At 43.0% G+C, this 25,193-nt stretch overlaps 1 protein-coding gene across 2 annotated transcripts in view; it reads left to right on the top strand.

Moving 5' to 3' along the window:
• The first annotated feature begins 7,750 nt into the window (after positions 1–7,750).
• Positions 7,751–25,193, top strand: part of GALNT5 (polypeptide N-acetylgalactosaminyltransferase 5) — a 37,926-nt gene continuing 20,483 nt past the window's right edge. The window contains exons 1-7 of one of the 2 annotated variants that reach the window (XM_039495949.1): positions 7,751–7,858; positions 8,098–9,828; positions 17,674–17,840; positions 20,526–20,645; positions 22,141–22,276; positions 22,680–22,799; positions 24,084–24,201. In XM_039495949.1, the coding sequence (XP_039351883.1) occupies positions 8,315–9,828; positions 17,674–17,840; positions 20,526–20,645; positions 22,141–22,276; positions 22,680–22,799; positions 24,084–24,201 (2,175 nt within the window). In that variant the 5' untranslated portion in view covers positions 7,751–7,858; positions 8,098–8,314. Of the gene's footprint in view, positions 7,859–7,982; positions 9,829–17,673; positions 17,841–20,525; positions 20,646–22,140; positions 22,277–22,679; positions 22,800–24,083; positions 24,202–25,193 lie in introns of those variants that run through there. The other variant, XR_005586496.1, reaches the window with a different exon arrangement.

The raw sequence follows: 25,193 nt of genomic DNA, 5'->3' as shown, positions 1-25,193 counted from the left end.
TCCATGCAGAAAATATTTGTATATTACTTCCTCTGTTTCTAAAGATTGTTTTTTGCTAACTATAATGATCTTTGATGGGTTTTTTATAACCTTTTAAAAACTGATAGGTATTCTTAGCCTTGCTTCCATTTTAACTATAGGGGCCAGTCCTGAAAATTCTTAAGAATATGCATAGCTTTACTCATATGAGGTAGTCCCATTGAAATCAAGCTAGGCCAGGCAGAGATGAGAAAAAGTTTTCCCTTAATAAGGAAAGGGTTGGAAAAAATCAGAACTGCAGCATCTTGAAAGCTCATTCTAGTCTTCAAAAGGTAAACACAGACATTTGGGATTACTAACCCTCAAAAAGAGATTGATTTGATTCCACCTTGTTTTTTTTTGGTTTCTGTTACTTCCCACATGCATTTTTACCGTGTCTGGCTGTCTCCCCTCCTCCTTCCATTTTTTTTCTGGTGTGTTTCTTTTTCATTTCCTTCTCTGTTGCTACTGAATCTTGTTGGGTTTCCAGAAATGTATTGCTTTAAATTATTTGTTAGTACCAGTATTCGAAGGATCTACAAATATTGACCAATGCGAGATTTTCACTTTAATAACTGTATCATGAATTTCCTAAATGATAAGTAGCATTTTTGTGTTGGCTGGTAAATTTTCATGAGAATTTTCCACGGCTGTATGATTAGCTTTTTACAGAGGAACTTTAGAGGGGACTAGAAAGCCATTCTGTTGTTCCATTGTTTGTTGTCAAGGGGCCACATTCTACATGCTCCCCCACCCCCAAAGTCTGAGTAAGCAGGCTTTGTTCAGGATGTATAATCAAGATTGCACACAAGGATTACACCAAATCCAGAAGCTGCACCGCTGCTCTGCTGCCACTGGTATAACAAGTGTACTGTAGTAGGTAGCCACTGAAGCCCATGTATGTCCTTAAGTTTGGAAAACCAAGTAGCAGTGAGTAGATCCATTGGTAGATCTATTTAAAAAAATTCAGTACATCATGACCAAAGGTAGGAGCAACTTAGTCATCCACCACCTTTTAATATATGATGGCCTATAGCAACTTTTTTCACAAAAATACTGGGACCAAATATTAATGATTCTACTTACTGCAACATTCACTTGCACCTTAAAGCAAATGAGGAAAAGAAAATAAGTGTATCCCTTTCTGCTAATTCCTGGCAAACCTTTCCGTGCATTTAGCTACTGCATATTAATGAATGTAAAAACTATCATTTATTCTATATTGGTGGCTAACCAAATCATACTGAGAAGGACCCGGGACATCAGAAAATCAGACTTTGACTCCCTTAGAGAACTGGTGGGCAGGATCCCCTGGGAGGATAACACGAGGGGCAAAGGAGTCCAGGAGAGCTGGCTGTATTTTAAAGAATCCTTACTGGGGTTGAAGGAACAAACCACCCGGATGTGTAGGAAGAATAGTAAATATGGCAGGCGACCAGCTTGGCTTAACAGTGAAATCCTTGCTGATCTTAAACACAAAAAAGAAGCTTACAAGAAGTGGAAGGTTGGACAAATGACCTGGGAGGAGTATAAAAATATTGCTTAGGCATGCAGGAGTGAAATCAGGAAGGCCAAATCACACTTGGAGTTGCAGCTAGCAAGAGATGTTAAGACTAACAAGAAGGGTTTCTTCAGGTATGTTAGCAACAAGAAGAAGGTGAAGGAAAGTGTGGGCCCCTTACTGAATGGGGGAGACAACCTAGTGACAGAGGATGTGGAAAAAGCTAATGTACTCAATGCTTTTTTTGCCTCTGTCTTCACGAACAAGGTCAGCTCCCAGACTGCTGCACTGGGCAGCACAGCGTGGGGAGGAGGTGACCAGCCCTCCGTGGAGAAAGAAGTGGTTCAGGACTATTTAGAAAAGCTGGACAAGCACAAGTCCCTGGGGCCAGATGCACTGCATCCAAGGGTGCTAAAGGAGTTGGCAGATGTGATTGCAGAGCCATTAGCCGTTGTCTTTGAAAACTCCTAGAGATCAGGGGAGGTCCCAGATGACTGGAAAAAGGCTAATGTAGTGCCCATCTTTAAAAAAGGGAAGGAGGAGGATCCAGAGAACTACAGGCCAGTCAGCCTCACCTCAGTCCCTGGAAAAATCATGGAGTAAGTCTTCGAGGAATCAATTCTGAAGCACTTAGAGGAGAGGAAAGTGATCAGGAACAGTCAGCATGGATTCACCAAGGGCAAGTCATGCCTGACTAACCTAATTGCCTTCTATGTCTAGGTAACTGGCTCTGTGAATGAGGGGAAAGCAATGGGCGTGTTATTCCTTGACTTTAGCAAAGCTTTTGATACAGTCTCCCACAGTACTCTTGCCAGCAAGTTAAAGAAGTATGGGCTGGATGAATGGAGTATAAGGTGGATAGAAAACTGGCTAGATTGTCGGGCTCAGTGGGTAGTGATCAATGGCTCCATGTCTAGTTGGCAGCCAGTATCAAGCAGAGTGCCCCAAGGGTCGGTCCTGGGGCTGGTTTTGTTCAATATCTTCATTAATGATCTGGAGGATGGCATGGATTGCACCCTCAGCAAGTTTGCAGATGACACTAAAATGGGAGGAGTGGTAGATACGCTGGAGGCTAGGGATAGGATACAGAGAGACCTAGAAAAATTAGAGGATTGGGCCAAAAGAAATCCGATGAGGTTCAGCAAGGACAAGTGTAGAGTTCTGCAGATTAGGGACAGAATGGCTAGGCAGCAGTTCTGCAGAAAAGGACCTAGGGGTTACAGTGGATGAGAAGCTGGATATGAGTCAACAATGTGCCCTTGTTGCCAAGAAGGCTAACAGCATTTTGGGCTGTATAAGTAGGAACATTGCCAGCAGATTGAGGGACGTGATCATTCCCCTCTATTCGGCATTGGTGAGGCCTCATCTGGAGTACTGTGTCCAGTTTTGGGCCCCACACTACAAAAAGGATGTGGAAAAATTAGAAAGAGTCCAGTGGAGGGCAACAAAAATGATTAGGGTGCTGGAGCACATGACTTATGAGGAGAGGCTGAGGGAACTGGGATTATTTAGTCTACAGAAAAGAAGAATGAGGCAGGATTTGATAGCTGCTTTCAAATACCTGAAAGGGGTTCCAAAGAGGATGGATATAGACTGTTCTCAGTAGTACCAGATGATAGAACAAGGAGTAATGATCTCAAGTTGCAGTGGGAGAGGTTTAGGTTGGATATTAGGAAAAACTCTTTCACTAGGAGGGTGGTGAAGCACTGGAATGGGTTACCTAGGGAGGTGGTGGAATCTCCTTCCTTAGAGGTTTTTAAGGTCAGGCTTGAGAAAGCCCTGGCTGGGATGATTTAGCTGGGAATTGGTCTTACTTTGAGCAGGGTGTTGGACTAGATGACCTCCTGAGGTCCCTTCCAACCCTGATATTCTAGGATTCTATGAAATCTGAGATGACTCCTTCAATCAATGGTTGGGCTAATAAGATTTCCAGATTGGCACTAACAGAACTAATAACAATCTGAAAATAGAAACAAGTGCAAGGAATACAGTGGCACATGATCACCACACAGTAACATCATAAGTACAGGATTTCCCTCTCCCTCCTGTCAGCTTGTTGGTACACCTGCCTGCACTTGGCAGAAGTCAATTGCAGAGTTTTCTTGGAGTCGGGCCTCCTGTTAAGAGTTTTTAGCTTGACTGGTTAGAGTCATGAGTAGGGTTACCATGATTGAAATCATAGGTGCCGACTCCTTGGGTGCTACGGGGCTGGAGCACCCACAGGGAAAAAATGGTGGGTGCTGAGCACCCATCAGCAGCCTCCCTATGAGCTCCCCATAGCTCCCCCCCCCGAGCCTCCTGCCCACCGGCAGGCCCCGTGGATCAGCTCCTCCCCATCCCTACTCGTGCCTACCACTCGCCACAATCAGCTGTTTCGCGGCATGCAGGAGGCTGGAAGGGAGGGGGGAGGAGCAAGGGTGCAGCGTGCTTGGCGGAGGAGGTGGAGCAGGGGTTGGAAGAGGCAGGGTGGGGATGTGGTCATAGGGGAAGGAGGGTTGTGGGGGGCGGGTCCTGGGACAGAGCCAGGGGTCGAGCAGCCCCCGGCACTTTGGAAAGTTGGCGCCTGTGATTGAAATGAAAAAAAAAGGCACCCCTCCGAAAGCAAGCCAGCCATAACCCCAACCACAAGGCAACTCTGTAACCCTCCTGCAACAGCCACTTAAAGTATCTAAAAAGATAACACAGATAGATAAGATTGATAACATCGCCCATCTCCTCACTCTCGCATTACTCAAACCCTCTCACACAGACACACACACGGTGTGCTTGTGTGTCAGTGGGCAGACAGCTGCTGTATTTTCAACAGTTTTGATCTGTTACCGCTTAAACTGCAGAAGTGGGAACACTTCAGCATCTTTAGCTGCACACAGAAAGTTTTAACAGTAGATATCCCAGTGTGTTGTGATAACAATGTAAATCTTTAGACGCATGTAAAAAAGATTAAATTATTTTCCTGGCAACTGGCAAATCCATAAAAATACCCGGCCAGGCCAGTCAAATACCAGCCAGGTAGTAACCCTGGTCACTAGTGAATGTGTATCATAAGTGCCAACACCTCAGAGGCCAAAGGAGACATTTCCCTCTCGCCCCAACTGTCAGACAGAAGGAATCAACAATATATTTTGTTTGCCCCAAGTTTGAACCATTGCTGGCAGGGAGACATTGTCATTCCGGCCCCAAAAGCAAGCTCCCTCTCTTCCTCCCCAGGGCCCCTAACAGATGATGAACAGAGATTAGAGCTCCTCCGACCACCTGAAAGGTAACGTAGTGCCACATCCAGCCAGCAGAGGGAACCAGAGGTACGAGACCAGCATCCTCATTTCTTGCAGCACTAGCAGGAACCTGGAAGGGGGTGCAGCCCCTCCTCACAGGCCTGGAGCACATGAAAGGAGGCGGAGGGCAAATATTAGCCCCTCCACTCCCCATGGTATGGCGGGGTAGGGAAAAAGTTACTAGTGGGGAGACTGGATGTGAAGTGGAGTAGGGAAGACATAGCATGGTGGTGACACACAGATAGAGGATACAGAATGCTGTGGAGGAGACCAGGGGTTCCAGACCATGTGAGTGGGGGGTGACACAGCATGTGGGGGGATAGGTCATAGAGCACTAGAGGGACACAGCACATGGAGAGCGACACAGAGCTCAGGGGGGACAGAATGCCAGGCACATACATACACACAGGCCCAGTCCTGCTCACACACATAGTTTATGGTATCAGTGGAGGATGTGAGAATTTGGAAGTAGGGGAAGTGAGTGCAACTGTGAAGCCAGCTCCCTCCCCTCCCCCAACTTTTGGATCCATAGGTCCCACCTACCTTTTTTTTGCAGTTGCACCAGTGGATCTGCGTTCTAGTATGTGGATATGTTCGTGTTCAGGTGCTTTTGCTCATCTTTTTTCTTCTCTTGCTGTGTTATTTATAGGGCCCTACCAAATTCATGGCTACGAAAAACGCGTCGCGGACTGTGAAATCTGGTCTTTTGTGTGCTTTTACCCTATACAATACAGATTTCCCCTTGGATACCAGTGTTTCTCAAACTGGGGGTCCTAACCCAAAAGGGAGTTGCAGGGGGGTCACAAGGTTATTTTAGGGCGGGGGGTTCACAGTATTGCCACCCTTATTTCTGCGTTGCCTTCAGAGCTGGGTGGCCAGAGAGCGACGGCTGTTGCCCCGGCACCCAGCTCTGAAGGCAGCGCCCACCAGCAGCGGAAGTAAGGGTGGCCAGCAATACCATACCATGCCACCCTTACTTCTGCACTGCTGCCTTCAGAGCTGGACGGCTGCAGAGCGGTGGCCGCTGACTGAGGGCCCAGCTCTGCAGGCAGGAGCGCACAAGGAAGGGTGGCAATACCATACCCTGCCATCCTTCCTTCTGCGTTGCTGCTGGTGGCGGCTCTATCTTCAGAGCTGGGCTCCCAGCCAGCAGCCGCCACTTTTCAGCTGCCCAACTCTGAAGGCAGCACCACCGCCAGCAGCAGGGCAGAAGTAAGGGTAAGAGTAGTGCAATCCCCACCTCTTCCAATAACCTTGTGATCCACCCACCCCTCACAGCTCCTTTTTGGGTCAGGATCCCTACAATTACAACATGGTGAAATTTCAGATTTAAATAACTGAAATCCTGAAATATAGAATTTTTTAAATACTATGACTGTGAAATAGACCAAAATGGACCGTGAATTTGGTAGGGCCCTAGTTATTTAAGATTCCTTGTTTATGGAAAAGTAAAAAAAAAAAAAAAGAAGCCATTTTTAAACCATATGTTCCCATGTCTACAATTAGAGAACTTTAAATGCTCCTCTGCTCCCTTCGGCTTTTCCTTATAGAACTATACCATACCAAATCAAGACCCTGTATACTGTCATGGCACGGAACTCCAAGGGACAAATTCTGCTCTCAGTCCACCTCATTAAGCCCTATTGATTTCAGTGAGGTTGCCTCCCTGTAACTGATGTTGGTATTGTAAAATAGGAACAAACAGCCAAATGCGCTCCTCTAACATATACTGCAAAGAAGAGCAAATGTGTGCTAAATATGTGAAATCTAGCCAAATATAGCAACAAAAGGTGAACAGTTGCCCCTCCCGGTGTTGTCATCTCCTCCTTTGTTCTCTTTTTAATTTAGATCCTGATTCAGCATGTGCAGCAGTGTTCTTCCTCATCTACAGGGATGCTTTCCTGAATTGAGCCTTTGATCATAGGCTTTTTGGGGCAGTGAATCCAACTTCTGCACCGTAAAGTGTAATGTACATTTATGGTGCTCTACAGGTATTAATGGACAGCGCTGTGGAGTGGGGTGTTCCTGGAGTATTATGGGATAGTCTCCAGGGTGAGCAGACCTACAGAGCAGCTTCTTTGCATGACTTGCTTCCTTGGGAAACTGGCAGTGAATTCACCAATTTGATGCTGTTCAGAACAGGAAGTTAATGCTGGTGTAAACCACAGCACTGCACCTCCTACTTCACCCTCACCCCTAGTCTGGCTAAAGGGCCTGGGAGAGTACAGTCCTAGGGTGGAAGCTATTGGCAGCCTGGCTGTGGTGTGAGCTGTGCTGCTGTACAGTGACAGCATTGGACGCAGCATGGAGAGGAAAGCACAGTGCATGGATGTCCTGAGATCTATGGATCCTTGACCAGTCTGAAGTTACTGGGACACACGCCCAGTCCCCCCAGACGACCACTAGCTTTTCCCCCACACTGACCCCCAAGAAAAGAATGTGATGGATTTTCAGTGGTATGAAAGCTGTGGAGCTTTTGTCTTTGTTTTCCCCTGGATGCATCTTTGTGCAGGGACAAGGAAAATTTGGCCCATTCTGCTTAAAGAGCATGTCCATTTTTTTGTCCTTCACTTCCTTGGACCCTATATAGAACAGCTCTGTTCACCCTGCAGCTAGCTACACCCCACAATTCAAGTATATGAACAAGAAGTTTACAAGTTTTAAGTTAATCCATTTACTCCAAGTATATCTGCCATCTTCAGTGTAGCAGGAGAAATACAAATACTCACCAAAACACTGCAGTTATACTTCTAATTATTATCCTTTTGTTATCTATTGCTAATCAAGATAGACTGTGGTCAGATGTTGAATTTTTGCTACCTTATCTAAATGAGACACTGAGCTATATTTATCCATTGATTTAGAGTTACACTGGAGATAGATTTTGTCCTTTTAATTTATTATTTACTTAAGGTGAGCCAGTGCAGTGGTAACAGTACCTTAGACAAGAAGAGTTAATGAAGGGTTAACTTTCAATACTCTAAGAAAGTATTACGAAACAGGAACTAAAGTATTGCCTCTGGAGAGATTGCTGTATAAATGGTTAATAAACAGAAGAACTTGGAAGGTAAGAGCTGCACAGAAAGTTTTCTGGGTAATGGACTGAAGTAGTTTCCTTATGCGAGGAGGTGTTGAGTTACAGCAGGAGGAATGAGAGCTGGGTGGAGAGAAAAAACATCTGATCTGCAACTTTTCCCTTCTCGTAGGGCAACGTGTATAATAGTTAAACAAGAAAAGCAATGGGAATATAACGTGGAACTTGTACTTGTTGTTTCTTCAGTGACCTAACGCCTGTGTTTACTGTAGATGAAATGAAATGCTGCTGGATTAATCATGAAAAGCTGAGGAGACGCAGATGCCCCGCTGTAAAATGCCACGCAGGCAAAGACTGACAGGCACCAGGATCTGAGGTTTCCCCTGGATCACTAGTCAGACGTGTTCCAGGGAGCGGGGACTGCTGGCTCACTAAGGTAAGAGGCCCAGGGGGGCAAGCACAATAAAGAAGACAAACAAACTTTTCAAGATGAACAAGATCCGGAAGCTTTTCCGAGGTAGTGGGAGAGCTCTCGCGTTTATATTTGTTGCCTCTGTCATTTGGTTGATCTTTGACATGGCAGCTCTCAAGCTTTCATTCAGTGAGATCAACACCAAGGTTCTGAAAGATGAGATGATCAGGAGGGAAAGGGAAAGATTCAAAGTTTGGCGAAACCTAGAGAAGACCCCTGAAAGCTCCAGAAGGGAACCAAAACTTCCCCCGAAAGGCTTTGAAAGGGGGAGATTTAGTAAAGAGAAATACAGAAATATAGAAGAGAAAGTGGTAGAGGCTGAAAATGAAATAGACAAACAGAATGAAAAGAGAACACCAAAACCAACAGAAAAGAGAAGCATGGCCTATAAGAAAATGATTGTTCCACTTGGGACATTCTCAGTGAAACTGCTGAGCCCCTATCCCTCTGTTCCCATGGAAAAGAAAGAGATTAAAAAGCCTGTAAAGGCTGTAAACTCCATAGACCTGCTGGGAACAAAGCAAACTGTTCCTAAAAGGCTTCAGCAGACCCCATTAGCTGCAGCAACGGGGAGATCAGTTGTCAAATTAACACACAACACAGCTACTGTAAGAAACAAAGTTGCACAGAAAGAGAACCAACCTGTAACTAAGGCATCAAAGGGCATTGAAGGAAATTTAAAAATTGAGATTACAGAGAAAATCCCTTTGGCTGGATTAAAACAGGAATTGCAAATAGAGGCAAACCCCAAGGAACCTCAGAACAAACCCCCAGTACCAGATTTGCCAATTCCTGGGCAAATCATCCTTGTAAAGCAAAACAGGATTGGGGTGAAAGCAATAAATGGCACCGAACACAAAGCAAACAGCAGTTTGGATGTACCTGTCAGCAAGCTGGCTGCTGCAAACAGTGCCGAGAAAAAGGGATTGTCCACAAAGACAACAGGACCGGGAAAGCTGCCGAAGGAAGATGAAACAAAAGCTGCTCATGAAAAGAAACTAACTTTCTCTGAAAATCAGTTTGTCATTATTAGTAAAGAAGGGATAAAAATCAACATCCCAGCAACCCAGAATCTTGTAGCTGATTCTAAAGGAAATTTTACAATGAGATTGAAAATGAGACAAGAACAGCAATTTATTAGCAACAAAAGTGAGGATGCCCCTAACATGAACTCTGTAACCAAGACTGCTGAGTTTAATGGTCTAACTAAGAAAGCAATTTTGACTGAAGGTCCGGAGCTAACAAAAGTTCACAGTGTCAGGTTAGATGATCAGGAGCAATTAAGGAAAAGAAATCGAAGCAGCTATACGGTCCACTTTACAAGGGACACTGGGATGCACAAAGTCTTAACGATTGATGTAACACTTTCCCCAAGAGATCCCAAAGCTCCCGGTCAGTTTGGGCATCCCGCTGCAGTCCCTGACGATAAGCAAGAAGAGGCGAAAAGTAGATGGAAGGAAGGAAACTTCAATGTCTATCTGAGTGATTTGATCCCTGTAGACCGAGCCATTGATGACACAAGGCCTGCCAGGTAAGATCTGTTTCCCCCTGCATAAATTCTCTCAGAAAAGTTTGAATTATGTATTGATCAAAAGGATTTGATCATGATATGTGTTCTGGAATGCTTTTAACCTGTATATAAATGGCCCATAACTTCAAATAGTCAAGTGATCTTTCAAAACTGCAGTGCACTGTTATTAGCCCCATGAAAAGTATCAATGAAATATCTCTATATTTTCAACTAATGGACTAATCACAGTGTAGATAAAATTTTCAGAGGCACCTAAGGGAGTTAGGAGCCCCTATCCTATTTTAAAGAGACTTAGACACATAGAAACATGCATCCTATTGACTTTCAGTGTGCTTAAGTCACTTTTAAAAATAGGACTTAGGCTCCTAAGTCACTTGAGCACATTGGAAAATGTTACCCAGTTTATCTGGTGTAATAGCCAGCATTTAAGGGCACCATAAGCAAAATCAAATACTTTGGGCATATGGATGTTTGGTTCCCAAGTGAATTCTGTCACATAATTGGTCTAAGCACAGGGCTGGTAACTGGTAGCTCATGAGGGCTCATCCTTGCTCTGATATTGCCTCCCTGGCTGAGCTTTTTATTTTCCTCAGTTTCCCAACATATATGGTGGAGGTAATATTTTATACTCAGCTATTACAAGCGCCTTGTAAGGATTAGTTAGCTGATATTTCTACCATGCTTTGAAGATGAAAACTAATATGTAAGTGCTAACTAGTAGTATTGTTAAATAGCATTGTGCATACTGTACTTGACATATTGTTTGAGATATCTGCTAAGTAATGCACCCTTGCCTAAGATTAATCTAAATGACCACTGAGTGGCACTCTTAGTTTAGTGAGGGACCCATTGGAGCTCACTTTCCTGGTTATAGCCCGGGGCAGTTCTGAAAGACAGATGTTTGTGCATTTCCAGTTTAAATGCCTGCACAGTGTGAAAATGTAAATTTTTGTTTTTAAAATTGTTGGTGGCGAAACCAAACATTTCCTTGAAATTTGCAGATGTTCCTGGAAATTTCATATTTCTGCTCCAGATGCAAAAGTCCATGGTACAAATACAGAAGTGATGTGTAAGATACTCATATGCTGGTCCGTAGGTGTGACGGCATCTAATTGAGTCTAAGGGAGCCTGACTTAGTGAACTATAATATACACATAGAGGACCTGGAAGAAGGTTCAAGTTAAAGTTGGGGACTTAATTTAATCTGCTGTCTACTTTTGTACATCTCCCTATTAGCTGCTTTTCTCACTGCAACCTTCTCGCCTAGTCTCTTGGTTATTGTACATTACATTTCATACTCCTGGGGCAATTCTGTGCCACTGCACAAGTGGAGAATTAATTTCCTTTGCACCTTTTTTCCACCTGAGGAATAATTGATTCTGAGGGTGAGGTGAAGGGAAGGTGCAATTATACCTTTTGCCCACCAGGGGCTGATGTGGCACCAGAAGAGAGGGCGGCTGGCTCATAGGCTGGAGCAGCCAGCTGTGGAGAGGGAGGGGGCAAAGGCTGCTTCCCTCACAATTCCCTGCCCACAGGGCTGCTGGAGGGGTCACATATACTGGGGTGCAGAAGGACTAGCAGCGGGACAGACTGGGGCAGGGGCACAGGAGCTAGTGGGGTAACAACTCTGAGCCTGGGGATGAATGGGTGTGGGGATACAGGGCTACATGGGGACAGGGGCAGCTATGCTTGGCTGAGTGAGGGTGCAGGGACACATAGGGGCAGATGGAAGTTGAGTACAGGGCCACGTGGGGACATGTGCTTATATGCATGGCTGAATGGGGGGGCAGGGATACTCAGGGACAGGGCAGATGTGTCTGACTGATTGGGAGAGGCTAGTGGTCAGCCAGGGTCTACATAGGGGAGGCTCCCCAACTCCCTGACAATCCCTCCCCCCAAAAAAACTGTTCTATACTTCTCTGTCCCCCTCCCAAGAACCCTCCAGGTTCATTCCCAGGCTCCTTCCCTCTCCCTCAGCTCCTCTATTACCCCTGATTCCCCCAAGCCTTTGCACTGCTTCTTAGGGGTGCAGGAAATACATTTCTGTATTGTAGTTTTACAAGAATTATTACTCAAAGTTCCATATGAATATGCCTAGTAAGGAATCTATTTGTCAAAAAACATTTCCTGAATCTTTTTTGTTGTCTGTATTGTTACAGATACATTTGCTGAAAGGTATTCTGAAACAAATTACCAAAATAATTGAAACTGGCATGATTATATTGTGTTATTTTGACAAATAAAATATGCAGAATTTTAAAATATTGTGCACAGAATTTTTAACTTTTTGGTGTAAAATTTTAGGCACAGAATTCCCCCTGAAGTAAAACGGCATTACATTTAGACTCCCTGAGCTCTAGCCTGCTGCAACTTCATGCGCTCACTGATTTCAGTGGCAGTTGCATGCATTTATAGCAGGATTCACTACCCCTCCTGAGTGTTACTTACAACATTTTATACATCACTTCTGAAGTTGGCTCCATGATCAAAGCTGAATTGCTACAATATGTAACCTACCTTTGAAGTGATGAGACATAGGAAAAAACTATGATAGTTTTCCACTATGTATTCTATGAAGCACAGCAAGGCAGAGAAACTACAAGTGATATGAGGCAACACTCATGTTTCATAGAACAAAGTTTTGTCTTGAAATAGTAAAGTGTCACCTGAAGAAAACAAAAGACCCACAGAGACCAGAATCAGGATATTCTCCTTCCAGTATTATCAGTGCATGTAACAGGTATATTATAGAACTGTAAGATACTTAGGTAATGAGTCAGAGCTCCCAGGAAGGCTAGAAAATGGGCATCTACCTTGTTATCACAGAAAACACCATAGCCAAACATGGGAGTGTTGTAGGCAACATAGCACCTAGGCAAACTGCCCAGCTGATATTACAGCTTAGTATTACAGGTGTCTGAAAAGAGACAAAAACCATACTTGGCTACATGGAAAGTTGGCTGGAATATTTTCACTGTGCTGGTAGCTTTTTCCATTTCTAGAGGGCAAAGATTTCTTCTTTGTTTAACTCAGAGTATGCAGTTCCCAAGTTAAAATTTCCCATCAACAGACCCTGTATTCTGCAAAGCTCTCTAACTAGTGGTGTCTGATGTTGGGATAATAATTTGGGTAGAAAAAGAAGATGCAACCAAGCGCAAAAGTATGTACCAACTGGGATAGGCCAGTTGCTAATTAAAAATCCATAACCACTTAAGTGGATGCCTTTTTTTTGACCCATATCAGCCAGAGCCAATCCAAATTCTTTGCTCACTGTCCATTGGCAAGGAAGCAATACTGCATGTCCAGTTTTCAAACAGCTCGCAGTGCAATGAATGTATGAGAGAATCTGTTTGATAAAATTGCCATTTTTTCTCTGAGATCTCCTAATCTTTCCCATTTACACCTCAGCTCCCCTTTTAAACCATGCCTCAGTAGTAAGCTAGTGAACTGAACCCCAGTAACCCGGCAGGCCTTAGGAACTTGTTCCATCAGTGTCTTATGCCTTTCTAGCCCATAACACAATAAAAATAAAAACTCGATGAGGACCAAATCCACCCAGGTGCAGAAGTACACTGGAGGCCCCATGAATAGTGGGACCAGCACAGGAATGGGAAAGATCCCAAGAATCCATGCAAAGAGAGATCTAGAATACACACAGTGGGATGGCCAGTGGATTTGCAAATGAAGTACTGGACAAAACCCATTTGTGGGATTTGGCTAGCAGACAATGGATGCTACTGCACACAAGGGTCATGGAAGGACTGCATAACTGGTCTCCATCTTCTCTGAACTTGGTGGGTATGATTCCAATCCCCTTCCCCTAACTACCATTGTAGTTCCTCTGGTGCACAGCTATTTACCTGGGCTTTGCTCATTAACCTGGATTTGTTCCTGAGCATGCCCAACCCATAACAACCTCACTTGGTAGAAGAGCATCATTTCCTACATACTACACTGCATCGTGACAACCAGGTATCTATGCTAGCAAAGTCATGCAATTTAGCCGCCATTCTAGCAGCAAAAGAAGATATTTTAGGGCACCAACAGTCTTTGACAAACAAGTGTCTAGTGACACCTCCAGATGATTAATGCAGATTGCGTGCTCTGACTCCATTATACTCTCAAACTCATGAATCAAGAGAACTGAGGTAACATTTTCAGAAGTGCCCAAGTGACTTAGGCTGCTAGAACCTACTGACTTTCAATGTGTCTTAGGCTTCTAACTCACTTAGACACTTTAGAAAATGTTACCCTGAACTAGGAAGCAGACGCAGGTCACCCTCATGGAAATGCAGAGACTTATCACTAGGGTGTCAGACCTTGGAGCCATGTTGATTAAAAATTCATTTAAGGTGGGTTGTTCAAAAGCGTTCACAGTTGGCTTCTCTCCGTTGCTCTCTAAGTCAATGGTGAACTGACTTCAAGGAAAGCAGAGTCAGGCCAACGCTGAGCACTTTTGAAAGTCCCACCTTTAAGCCACATCATTTGGCTCCTTTCATTTAGTTGTCGTGTATACATACATATTAATTTCAAAATTTCCCTCAGCTAGTGTATCAGTAAAAGGAAGAATGGACCCAGGGAACTTATCCCTTTTCCTTCAGGCAAGAAAAGAGACACTGATGCCATTCCTTAATTTAAGGTTGCTCCTAAGGGTTGCTTTAAGTCCTTAGGGGCTGTTGCATCATCCACAGATTTGCCTTTGTTAGAGGAATTCCCCACTACTTTCTAGATGCTTTGTGCTCCCTAAAAAGCTAGAAGAAGGCCCAGTGATCTGGACTAGTGATAATAAAATTAAGTAGTTAAACATGGATTTAATATTCTTTTTTATATTTTACTCGCCTATTACCACCACTTGCAGTCCATTGAGTCTTGCTTGTGTCTTCATTGTAGGGCTACTTTTTCGCCCCTTAAATCCCTCTTTACAGTGAAAGCTGTCACTCTCAGCATCTACCTTCTGCCTCTGCTGAGGTCACCAACAAAATCATCCATATCACAAAGTTTTTTAAGAGCAGGGAAGGATTGCAACTTCTCTCTTCTCCCCCTCCCTCCCCCCCATGATAAATGCCTCTCCTGTGGTACATTCAGTAAGTGTTTTCTAGTGACTTTGAGAGTCCTGAACTCACTTTCAATCCAAAATCTCCTGCGCTGAAGCAAGCTGTGTCATTGCTATGGGCCAATGTGTTGATGGTTTCCAACTAAAACATATCAAATATCAATATTCCCTTCTGGCTGATCCAGTTATGACTGGTGTCCTAAGATGAACCCCTTGTAAGTCGAATACAAAATCATTCTCATGCTACAAAATGGGGAGGAAAGATGTACTTAAAGGAATGCTAGAGAGGCTGATCTGGATTTTTTGTATAGCCAGTGCTAGAAAAGAAATCAAAACTGCACTTGCAATTAGCAAGATACAGATAGGCTCTGCCAATACTTCTTTTTTATGGTCCACACTTCACTTTCTTTCTGAGATATGCAGATATGAGAGCTGCATCTGAGCCAATAAAAGTATAATTTGATGGCTTATATTTCCAAATATAAGAAAAAATATGACTTTTCAAAATTATTCTGGCATGTAGTGCTCTGGTGCCAGCTTGTTTTTAAAGGGAAAGTATAAAAACAAATGGTGCTATCTGTTTTATGTTCACCAAGAAGAGCATTATTCCTGTAGTATTCTCAATTAGCAGGTGGGTTGGTTGCTCTTCCTACATGTAAGAGGCCTATCCTGGAAGAAAACAGATCAAACCTTTGCCAGGCTATACTTTATCAGTAATAGAGAGCAAGCAAGCCCCAATAATGCTAAGGTATTCTAGGTAAAAAAATAATATAATTCTAGGAAGAGGAGTTTGTCAGTAAGATGCTCTGTACTCCTCAAGATCCACTTGAAGATACCAGCGCTTAGGGAGTGAATGTCCCCTTAAGGCACATATCAAAGCAGTAGTTGAATTTCAAATAGAAGATGAGAAAAGCTGCTCATCGACCTTTTGTTCAAGCATTGTAGACCCAGACTTGACCCAGCCATCACATTTTGACTGTCATGGAATAAGATGACAAATTCATAGAAATTGGAGAAATTTTATCACTCCCTCAAATCTGCTGATTTTCATCTTTCCCTGTTTGCTAGGCGAGTAGGCTACATTCAGACCCTCTGGATGGAGTCTGTTGATGAGCATTCAGCATTCACAGGCTGAGCCGGACGGGGGGTGCAGAGGGAGGGGGAATGAAGCTCATGTGAAAAGGAAAGGCCTACATATTTTGACAAAAGACAGCAAATGCTTGATGGTTTTAGATTCTGAGATTGTTTGAGAACTGGAACCTCAAAGATAGTTTTGTGCGTGTTATGTGTGTACAGATTTAATTACAGTATACCTCACGTCAATGCAATGTCATCCCACCCCCTCAAGATTAATCCATTGGGTAAGTTTTCTTCTGCATCTGCATGTTTTGTGTATTGTTACTGTACTATGAATAGTCCTTTTTGGAAGTAATTATTTCCCTGTACCATTATATGTACCATTAGATTTTTTTTCCTATACAGCTGATTTACATGCAGTTTGGAACGTCAAGGAATTCAGACACTCTGTAAATCCTCAGCATTTCTCTCAGTCTTTCTCTGCTTCCAGTTCAGTACAGCATTGTGCAAGTGCCAAGAAACTGATGCCCTGGAGAAACAGCAAGGCCACTGTGCCCACCCTGCTTGTTCTGACCAGGCAGCACTTTCTTAAACAGAAAAGTGGTGATGCCGGTTCAGGCTGTAGAATGCATTTCTTTATGAGCAACTGGGGACTGTGCTTGGGGGAGAGCCACAGCAAGAGAGAAATGAAGGCATGCCAGCAACAAGGCAATTTGAGCTATAAGACAAAGACATGCCAGAAACAGGGCAGCATGAGCTATACAATACCATGAGCAACAGAGGAAACATTAGGAACAAACAGTGTAATAATGAGTACATTATTCTTGTTCTTAGACCCTGATCCTGCAAAACCCATAAGAAACTTTGCTTACACATGAAGTCAATTGCAATCAATAGGAACACTCCCGTGAACAACTATGTATCTGCTTATTTGGGGGATCAGGGCCTTAGGGCAGGTCCATACTCACCGCACGGGTCGACGCGGTGAGTTCGACTTCACGGAGTTCAAACTATCGCGTCTGATCTAGATAGTTCGAATTCCGGAAGCGCCGCGGTCGACTCCGGTACTCCACCACTACAAACAGCGGTGGTGGAGTCGACGGGGGAGCCGCGGAGTTCGACCCCGCCGCCTCTGGACGGGTGAGTAGTTAGAATTAGGGTACTTCGAATTCAGCTACGCTATTCCCGTAGCTGAATTTGCGTACCCTAATTTGAACCCCCTTTTTAGTGTGGACCAGGCCTTAGAGGATGTTTGTTCGTGAAAATGAGATAATTGAACAGTGGCTAGTTTGCAGTAGATGCAGCCTCTGTGAGGTGTTAATACAGGTGTAGCACTCTGTAGGTGGGTAAGAAGTAGGGCTGTGAGTATGTGTGTGCACACGTGTGAGTGAGAGAGAGGACATCCTTGGCATCTCTGCTGAGACTGCCCCCACTACAAGTAGCAATATATACATTATAAAAATCATCATCTAATGCACCTGAACGCTCATCTTTGTATCACTGGAATTTCCTTATTGGTGTTATATCTTTATTATTCAGAATACTTCTCCCCCACCCCCACCCCAACCACCAGCTTATAAATCTCCAAGCTAAATACAAAACAAGCAGCCTTTCAAAGTTTTACTGAAACTTGCAGAAATTTAAATTCTCTGGCCTCGTGTACATTGAAAACATCACCTGCTGGATGCTGTTCATTTGTATTGTTGACCTCTTAGGTGTTCAGAACAACTGGTTCACAATGACCTTCCAACTACCACAATTATCATGTGTTTTGTGGATGAAGTGTGGTCCACTCTTCTACGCTCCGTTCACAGTGTCCTCAATCGATCTCCTCCTCACCTGATTAAAGAGGTTATTCTGGTGGATGACTTCAGCACAAAAGGTAGGTGAAGCTTCCTTTAAATTCAGGAAATGAATGTGTCCCAGGGCTAAACAACAATTTGCTTCTCTGTAATTAAATTAGGTATAGGAGAAGAAATAATTTTCTTCATTAATTTCAGTTTGACCCCATGTTTTAATCACGAAGTTATGCCAGTTTGAATTGATTCCCCCAGCCAGGATGTGGCCAATGTAGTGCTTGGATAGGAGACTTCCAAAAACACGTCAAAGGAAGTAGCATGGATTATATGATGAATCAGGAGATGGCATGCTTACTTCTGAATCAATATGAAGCCAATGCCCCATTGTGTTGTGAATTCTGTGATGCTTGAGGCTCCATCTTTCACATGAGATGTAAAATAGGTGCCCCGACCCAAGATACTAAAACACTTGCATGACAGTTGGAGTGATAATCACAGAGTCCTGGCCAAATTCAATTACATTTGGCCTACTTCAGTGGCCCTGGAATCTCAGCTAGATACAGTACTGTTCTTCATCTCTTAAGCTATTGTGTAGTATGAAAGCATCTAAATGGTGACTATTATGTACAGTCAAGTTACATGCACAATCATAGTAATTGCAATGCCACTGAGTCTCTGTTTTTTAATTAGGGTGACCAGATGTCCCGATTTTATAGGGACAGCCCGATTTTTGGATCTTTTTCTTATATAGGTTCCTATTACCTCCCACCCCCATCCCAATTTTTCACACTTGCTGTCTGGTCATCCTATTTTTAATACTTTGGTTCTCAGTGCTCCACAACAAAGTTCAGCCTTGAATAATTGGGATAATTCTTAGATTGTTAGCTCCTCATGGCAAGCCCTGTACCAAATCAAGATCAGGGCCCAATCATGCTAGGTGCTGTACAAACACATACGAAGACAGGATCCCTATCCCAAAGAGTTTACAATCTAAAGAGAACTGACATAAGGAGGATGAGAGGAAAATGAATTAATTCAGTATATAAATGTTATAGACATTTGCAATTTTTTAGGCAAATAAATAGATTTCTACACTATTTTCTAGCAAACTTTCCTACACTTTTGCACTTTCCTTTGTATGGACTAACCAGCCGGTGGCATAATGAAAATACTGGGCATTTTGCAATAGAAATGTCACAGGTGGTGGTAAATAATGAGAGAACTGTGTTTTATGTGGTATTGTATTTCTAGGAGTGGCAGAAAAAGCAGAACTTCTAGTGTGTCCACAAAGTTTAAAAAACTCAGGCCAAGATTTTCAGTTGGCTTTTGAAATGTAAACAATTGTTTCCTTTGGAAAAGTAAAAAAGGACATGTAAAATTCAGGAGCCAAATCCTAAGGCTCCTTCTCAGGCAAACTTATATAAACAGGAATTGCCACAGTGAATTAGTTCAGTGGTCAGTGCAATACCTAGTCTGTAACAGTGGCCAGCTCTAGATGCTTCAGAGGAAGGTGTCAAACTCCACTGTAGAAACTCTCACTGAAGCTCTCTCTCAGATTTCACTTTGTCTTTACTGAGGCAAAGATCTGTCTCAATATATTTAACCCACACACGTTTCAGATTGCTACTAACTCATACAGCAGGGATTGGCAACCTCTGGCACGTGACTCACCAGGGTAAGCACTCTGGTGAGTTGAGCCAGTTTGTTTACCTGCTGCATCGACAGGTTCGGCGGACCACAGCTCCCATTGGCCGCGGTTCACCGTCCCAGGCCAATGAGGGTGGCGGGAAGCCGCGGACAGCACATCCCTCACCCACACTGTTTCCCGCCACTCCCATTGGCCTGGGATGACGAACTGTGGCCAGTGGGAGCTGTGATCGGCTGAACCTGCCAATGCGGCAGGTAAACAAACTGGCCCGACCCGCCAGGGTGCTTACCTTGGCGAGCCACATGCCAGAGGCTACTGACCCCTGTCATACAGCTTTCTTTCTCACATTTTATTCTTTCTGAGAATTTTGTACAATAAAACCCACTCCTACAACAAAGTCAAACAAATATAAAGTGCCACGTGAGAAATAATGACATGCAATGCTGCATTTAATCACTCAATTTAAGACCAGATGGATTGTTTAACTGTAGCCGTTAATATTAGCTGTTGGAATTCAACAGAAAATTTGCAAAGAATAGCAAAACAGTCACCCTACGAAAACCAACTTGAGAGCCAGTTTTTTAATGGGAATTATGGTGTTTTAAAGGAGAAAATTCTGATTTTTATAAGTTCTAAAGGAAATGTTAAGTATAAGCTTCAATGGGGAATGCCAGAGGTTGGCAGGGAACCAATGTCACACAGGCTGGGATTTTCAAACTGAGCAGCAATAACCTAATTCTGCTGTCATTGATATTAATGAGAGTTTTACCATTTACCTGCATAGGAGTAGAGTTTGGCTAATGCTGAGTGCTTTCGAAAATCCCATCCATAGCATACATATTTTTGCCCTGTCCCTTCTGATTGGCTGTGTTCCAAACTTCCATAGAGCTGAAACACATGATTCATCCAAAGAGGCTTCCAAATAGTTTGGGGAGGGAGGAAACAGTGCTGCTAAAGGGCCTAAGCCAATGCTTGGGAATGTCTCCAAGTGAAAAAAAACTAGTGCATTTCATAGTTGGTTTAAAATTTAGTGAGAAGGAACTTTTTTCACTGCTTTGTTATGGCTTTAAAAAGACAAGCCAATCATCTGTAAGAATTTGCTAATTTCTCTCCGGTTTAGAATACCTCAAGGATAGCTTGGACAAATATATGTCACAGTTTCCAAAGGTTCGGCTCCTTCACCTCAAAGAAAGACATGGTTTAATACGAGCCAGACTAGCAGGGGCAGAGATTGCTAAAGGTAAGAGGAAAGTTATTCTTATTTGCCATTTTGGGCTTGTCTGAATAGGAGATTTATACTACTGTAACCATTTATTACTGTGCTGTATATCATAGCATCTTGAACTAATATTAGAGAGAGCTGAATATTATTTGGCAAGTTTTGTCATTGTTTGGCAAAGAATTTTGCAAGTATTTGACCAGCTTGCTATGTTGTACTACTCAGCCCATCACATATTTGGAAAATAAAGGCAAAATTTGCAGGATACATTTATTTGACTCTTTTTCTACCAGCTCTAAGTAACCGGATGATTTGAAATTAGGCAGTAACAAGATAAAGGATTTGAGTAGGATTTGTGAAGTAAAACACAACAATTTTACTGAGCAGCCGAAAAGCTGGCCCCTTTGAGCTATAGTGAGTTACCGTGAGGCTCTGTATTTTAGAAATGCTAACATCCTCTGTCTTTCCCTCACCTCACTTCTTGATGCTCACAGACCCATATCATTTTGTCATTAAAATGTCTGTATTGTCTGCACCAATGATGTCATATACTGAGGGTGGGTGTGCCAATGCAAACACGTGAAATTCCTTTCCACACTCCCCATAATTCACCACCAGATGTCAGGGTAGAGCTCATCCTGACTCTGCTTACATCTACTAACAAACCAGTTTTGTCTGGTGTGTCTTAAGCTTGTTTTGTCCATTGTTTTGTTGGCTGGGAACTTGTTTGGGTGGTAAGCAGAAAGGGGTGTATGTTTTTCTGAGGCTGTTGGAATGTGTGTTTGGGGTCATAGGTCCTACCTTTTCTTCCACTTTGCCCAGGAAGCATTTTCCCCCTTATATTGTGCATTCAGTTAAGGAAGAGTGCTCCTTTTCAGACTTACATTCTAGTTTTGCCTTCTCTACTAGGAGGTGCACTTTTGAGTTGAAGATTCCGTCCCAGTGCTCATACCTACTCTGGAGGAAGCATGGCGGGGACATGTTGCAGTTGGAACCCACAGGAGAAATTATACCTCACTTAGCAAGAATTCTTCCTAGATGCTTCTGGAAAGCACTCACTAAAGCAGCAGGGGGAGTTTGCTCCACATTCTGCATCTGACCAGCTCTGTCTGCCAGTTCAGATATGGAGCATGCGCCACCCACCTCTCTGTCCCTTACCACTCATCTCAGATTATTAGCATCTACAAGGGTTTTAGGAGAGAGTAGGGAGAGTCATTTCCTGGGATTCTGGCTACCTCCCTGGCACACATTCCCCTCCTGTCTATGCACATGTGCCAAGGCTGGCCAGAATGTGGCATTTGGTGAGCAGGCAAACACTTTTTTTGCAAAGCAGTTGTCTGGAAATCATAACTGAGCCCAAAATGTGTTCAGAATGAGAGCTATACTTGGGCTCTTCATAGGTGGGTTCCTGGGGGTAGAGTATTTTTGTTAGGGGCAGTAGTTGCTGGACATGGACTTTACTGAACATATTTCATTCTCAGAAATGAAATAATCCCCTCTTGGTTCTGCCCTCTAGGTGATGTATTGACATTCTTAGATTCTCATGTGGAATGTAATGTAGGATGGTTGGAACCACTTCTGGAAAGAGTCCGTTTAAACAGAAAGAAAGTAGCGTGCCCAGTTATTGAAGTAATCAGTGACAAGGACATGAGGTAATTTCATTCTATGCCATATTGTACTTCCAGATCATAATACAAGCAACTTTCACAAAAAAACACTTACAAATTACAAGTATCAAAAATATTAATTATGGGAAGGCCAGCTACTTAACCTGCTAATTACTTTTCACAAATTATTTCACTCAAGGAATAAGGAAAAAATTTACATGAACAAATATTATAATACATACAGTTACCTCAGTTACCACAATTTTCATTTACTGTTTGGTAGATCATGAATGTTTAGTGCTCAGAGAAGATTTGTTCACTACAAATACATGAAGAAATTGTTGAGATTTTTGCTTTAATTATATAGACAAGTTCATTTTCACTTATTCCTTTTGATTATGAGTCTGCTTAAAAATTTGATATTATAGCTTTCTGTTTCTGTGTTTAGTTACATGACAGTGGATAACTTTCAGCGTGGGATTTTTACCTGGCCAATGAATTTTGGATGGAGGCAGATTCCTCCAGAGGTCATTGAGAAAGATAAAATCAAGGAAACCGATATCATAAGGTAAGTATATAAAATTAAGCACTTTGTGAGCAGAAATGCTCCTTCATCAGAGCTTCAAACAGCTAGTCTTTTGGGGGCCAAAAGTTCCCCTTTTACATAAATGGGCACAGAAAGGCCAACATCCAGAAAAATCTGTGAAATTAAGTTGTGTAGGAAGTTGCACCATCTGATGTGTGCCAACCTGAGTCAGAGAGCACAGCAGGCATTGCTCAAAATCCCATGAACTGTAAATATTCTGCTGGACGCTGCAGGGCTTCAGCATAACAGGTAAGGGATGCCAGTCCTGGCATAGCCAGAGATAAAGGTCATGTACTAGAACAATCACACTGCAGTAGCAAATGGTCCCTTTATGTCAGAAGCCACACGAGCTTTTGCAAATAGGTGCACTTAAGATCAAAAGAACTGGGCTGACTTTGCACCTACCAGCCATAAATCATGTTGGGTTTGTTGTCAGTACTTGAATTTAGGGGGTGGGATTCCTCAGCCAGCAAAGTGGTCTTTGTCTCTGATTCCTTCCATTTTCCTAGTGACCGTCTCTCCTACACACCGTTGTTTGCATAGGATGAGAATCATCTATATGGTGGCCTTTCTGGTTTATATCCATTCTTTTTGTATTACCTTGCTACTTATCTCACGACTCTACTTTGCACCACTGATTAAAGCATTTGGCCTCTAGTCTCTAACAGGAAAAAAAAACCTCTAGAAATTAAATCTAAAATTTGAGCCCAAGATGATATTTCAGTTCCTCTGGCACCAACCTGGATAGACAGACAGACAGACATACAAAACTGATATCAGAAAATTACCTTAGTGGTTCATTGAAATTTTCAGCTTCTGTTCAGCCACTTTGCCAAAGCGTACGGTACTTTCTTCTAACCAAGGCTTTGCCTCATGTTTACTTTCCATCACATGCTTTTTTTAAACATTAGTAGCCATTTTGTTAGTGTGCTTGCCTGTCTACAGCGAGGTAACACACATGGTGCTCTCCGTGCCACTTGGTTAACTTCAGATTTTAAACAGTGTGGTTTTGCTTATTTTCATATCCAGTGGGTCTCTTCATTTCTTCAAACTGATCTGTTTGCTCTCTCTGTTCATTAACTATCTAGTGTCTGTTTAGTTTCCATTTCTATAAGTGCAAATTAACATAGGGTGTTACACTTAGCACCTGTCACAGGACAGCTGGGAGTCCATGATTTCCAGGCTATTCCTGTGTAGGGGTTCTGTGGCAGGTGCATTTTCGTTGTCCCACAGAATACCAATGTAAGGTCTGTGGTTCATTCCTAGGTGTCCCGTAATGGCAGGTGGATTATTTTCTATTGAGAAGAAGTATTTTTTTGAACTTGGAACGTATGATCCTGGCCTGGATGTTTGGGGAGGTGAAAATATGGAGCTTTCATTCAAGGTATGCTGCTTTCCTAAGTAATAATAATGTTACTGAATGCTTCTTTTAGTCAATTTGAATTCTCGTAGCCTTTAAATGTTATTATCTCTGAATCTCATGGAGGCCCCAATTCAAATTCTTCAGTGCTTTGCTGAATCAGGGCCTCTACTAGCAGTTAAAGATGAACTTCGAATCCTCCTGATTTAAACAGTAACTCTTGCATTCACGTTGTTGCAAAAAGGAATGGCTTTGAAACCCGAGGCTCTCCTCCTCTTTCCAAAGATTGTTGTGGAAATTACTTCCTTTTTGGCCTGGAACATGGGCCACAAGCTATGCTCGTCATTTATTTATGATTTTTTGCTAATACAAGCCAGGTGCAGAATTATTGTTCAACTCAGCAATGCTCAGAGGATTGTTTATCAGTATTTTCAAGTTAGTCTGCGTGAATAACACATTTGACTTGCTTTTTAACAAGACCTCTCCCTGACTTCCATTTTTGTAGCCACGGTTTTTTCCCTGAAAATAATTCCATCTATAACTCATGGGTGAGTGTATTACAGATCCCGCTGTGTACTGACCCCCAAAGGAAAGGAGTTTTTAGTGCCAGTCATTATAAAGGCTTGGCTCTTCAGCTCAAGCTGTAGCAGTTCACAATTTTATCTCAGGAGGTCTCTGGTTCAATTCCTGGTCTATCAGCCCAAGAGGCATTTATCATATACCGCCAATTAATTCCTCATGCAAACACTGTCATTAAGGCATCTAAGTATTTGAATTGCAGAGATACCTAAGTATTATACATAGACAAAGACCCAAGAAACCTTCATTTTCATCCCAAAACAGGGACCAGATACACCAACTACAGTCTCTGCTAGGCAAACCTCTCTAAATGGGTCAGGAAGAGGAAGGGCTTTGGCTGTGTGCCTCCTCTACACCAGTCTAGAAGTTGGTGAGATAGGCATATGCTGCTCTTCCCTAATGGATGGAGGAGTGGGTGTGGCCCCCTGTTTCCTGGG

The sequence above is a fragment of the Mauremys reevesii genome, linkage group 11 (genome assembly GCF_016161935.1).
Source record: "Mauremys reevesii isolate NIE-2019 linkage group 11, ASM1616193v1, whole genome shotgun sequence".
Classification (NCBI taxonomy): domain Eukaryota; kingdom Metazoa; phylum Chordata; order Testudines; family Geoemydidae; genus Mauremys; species Mauremys reevesii.
The sequence above is the reverse complement of the archived record's forward strand: the minus strand, read 5'-3'. Positions and strand labels throughout refer to the sequence as shown.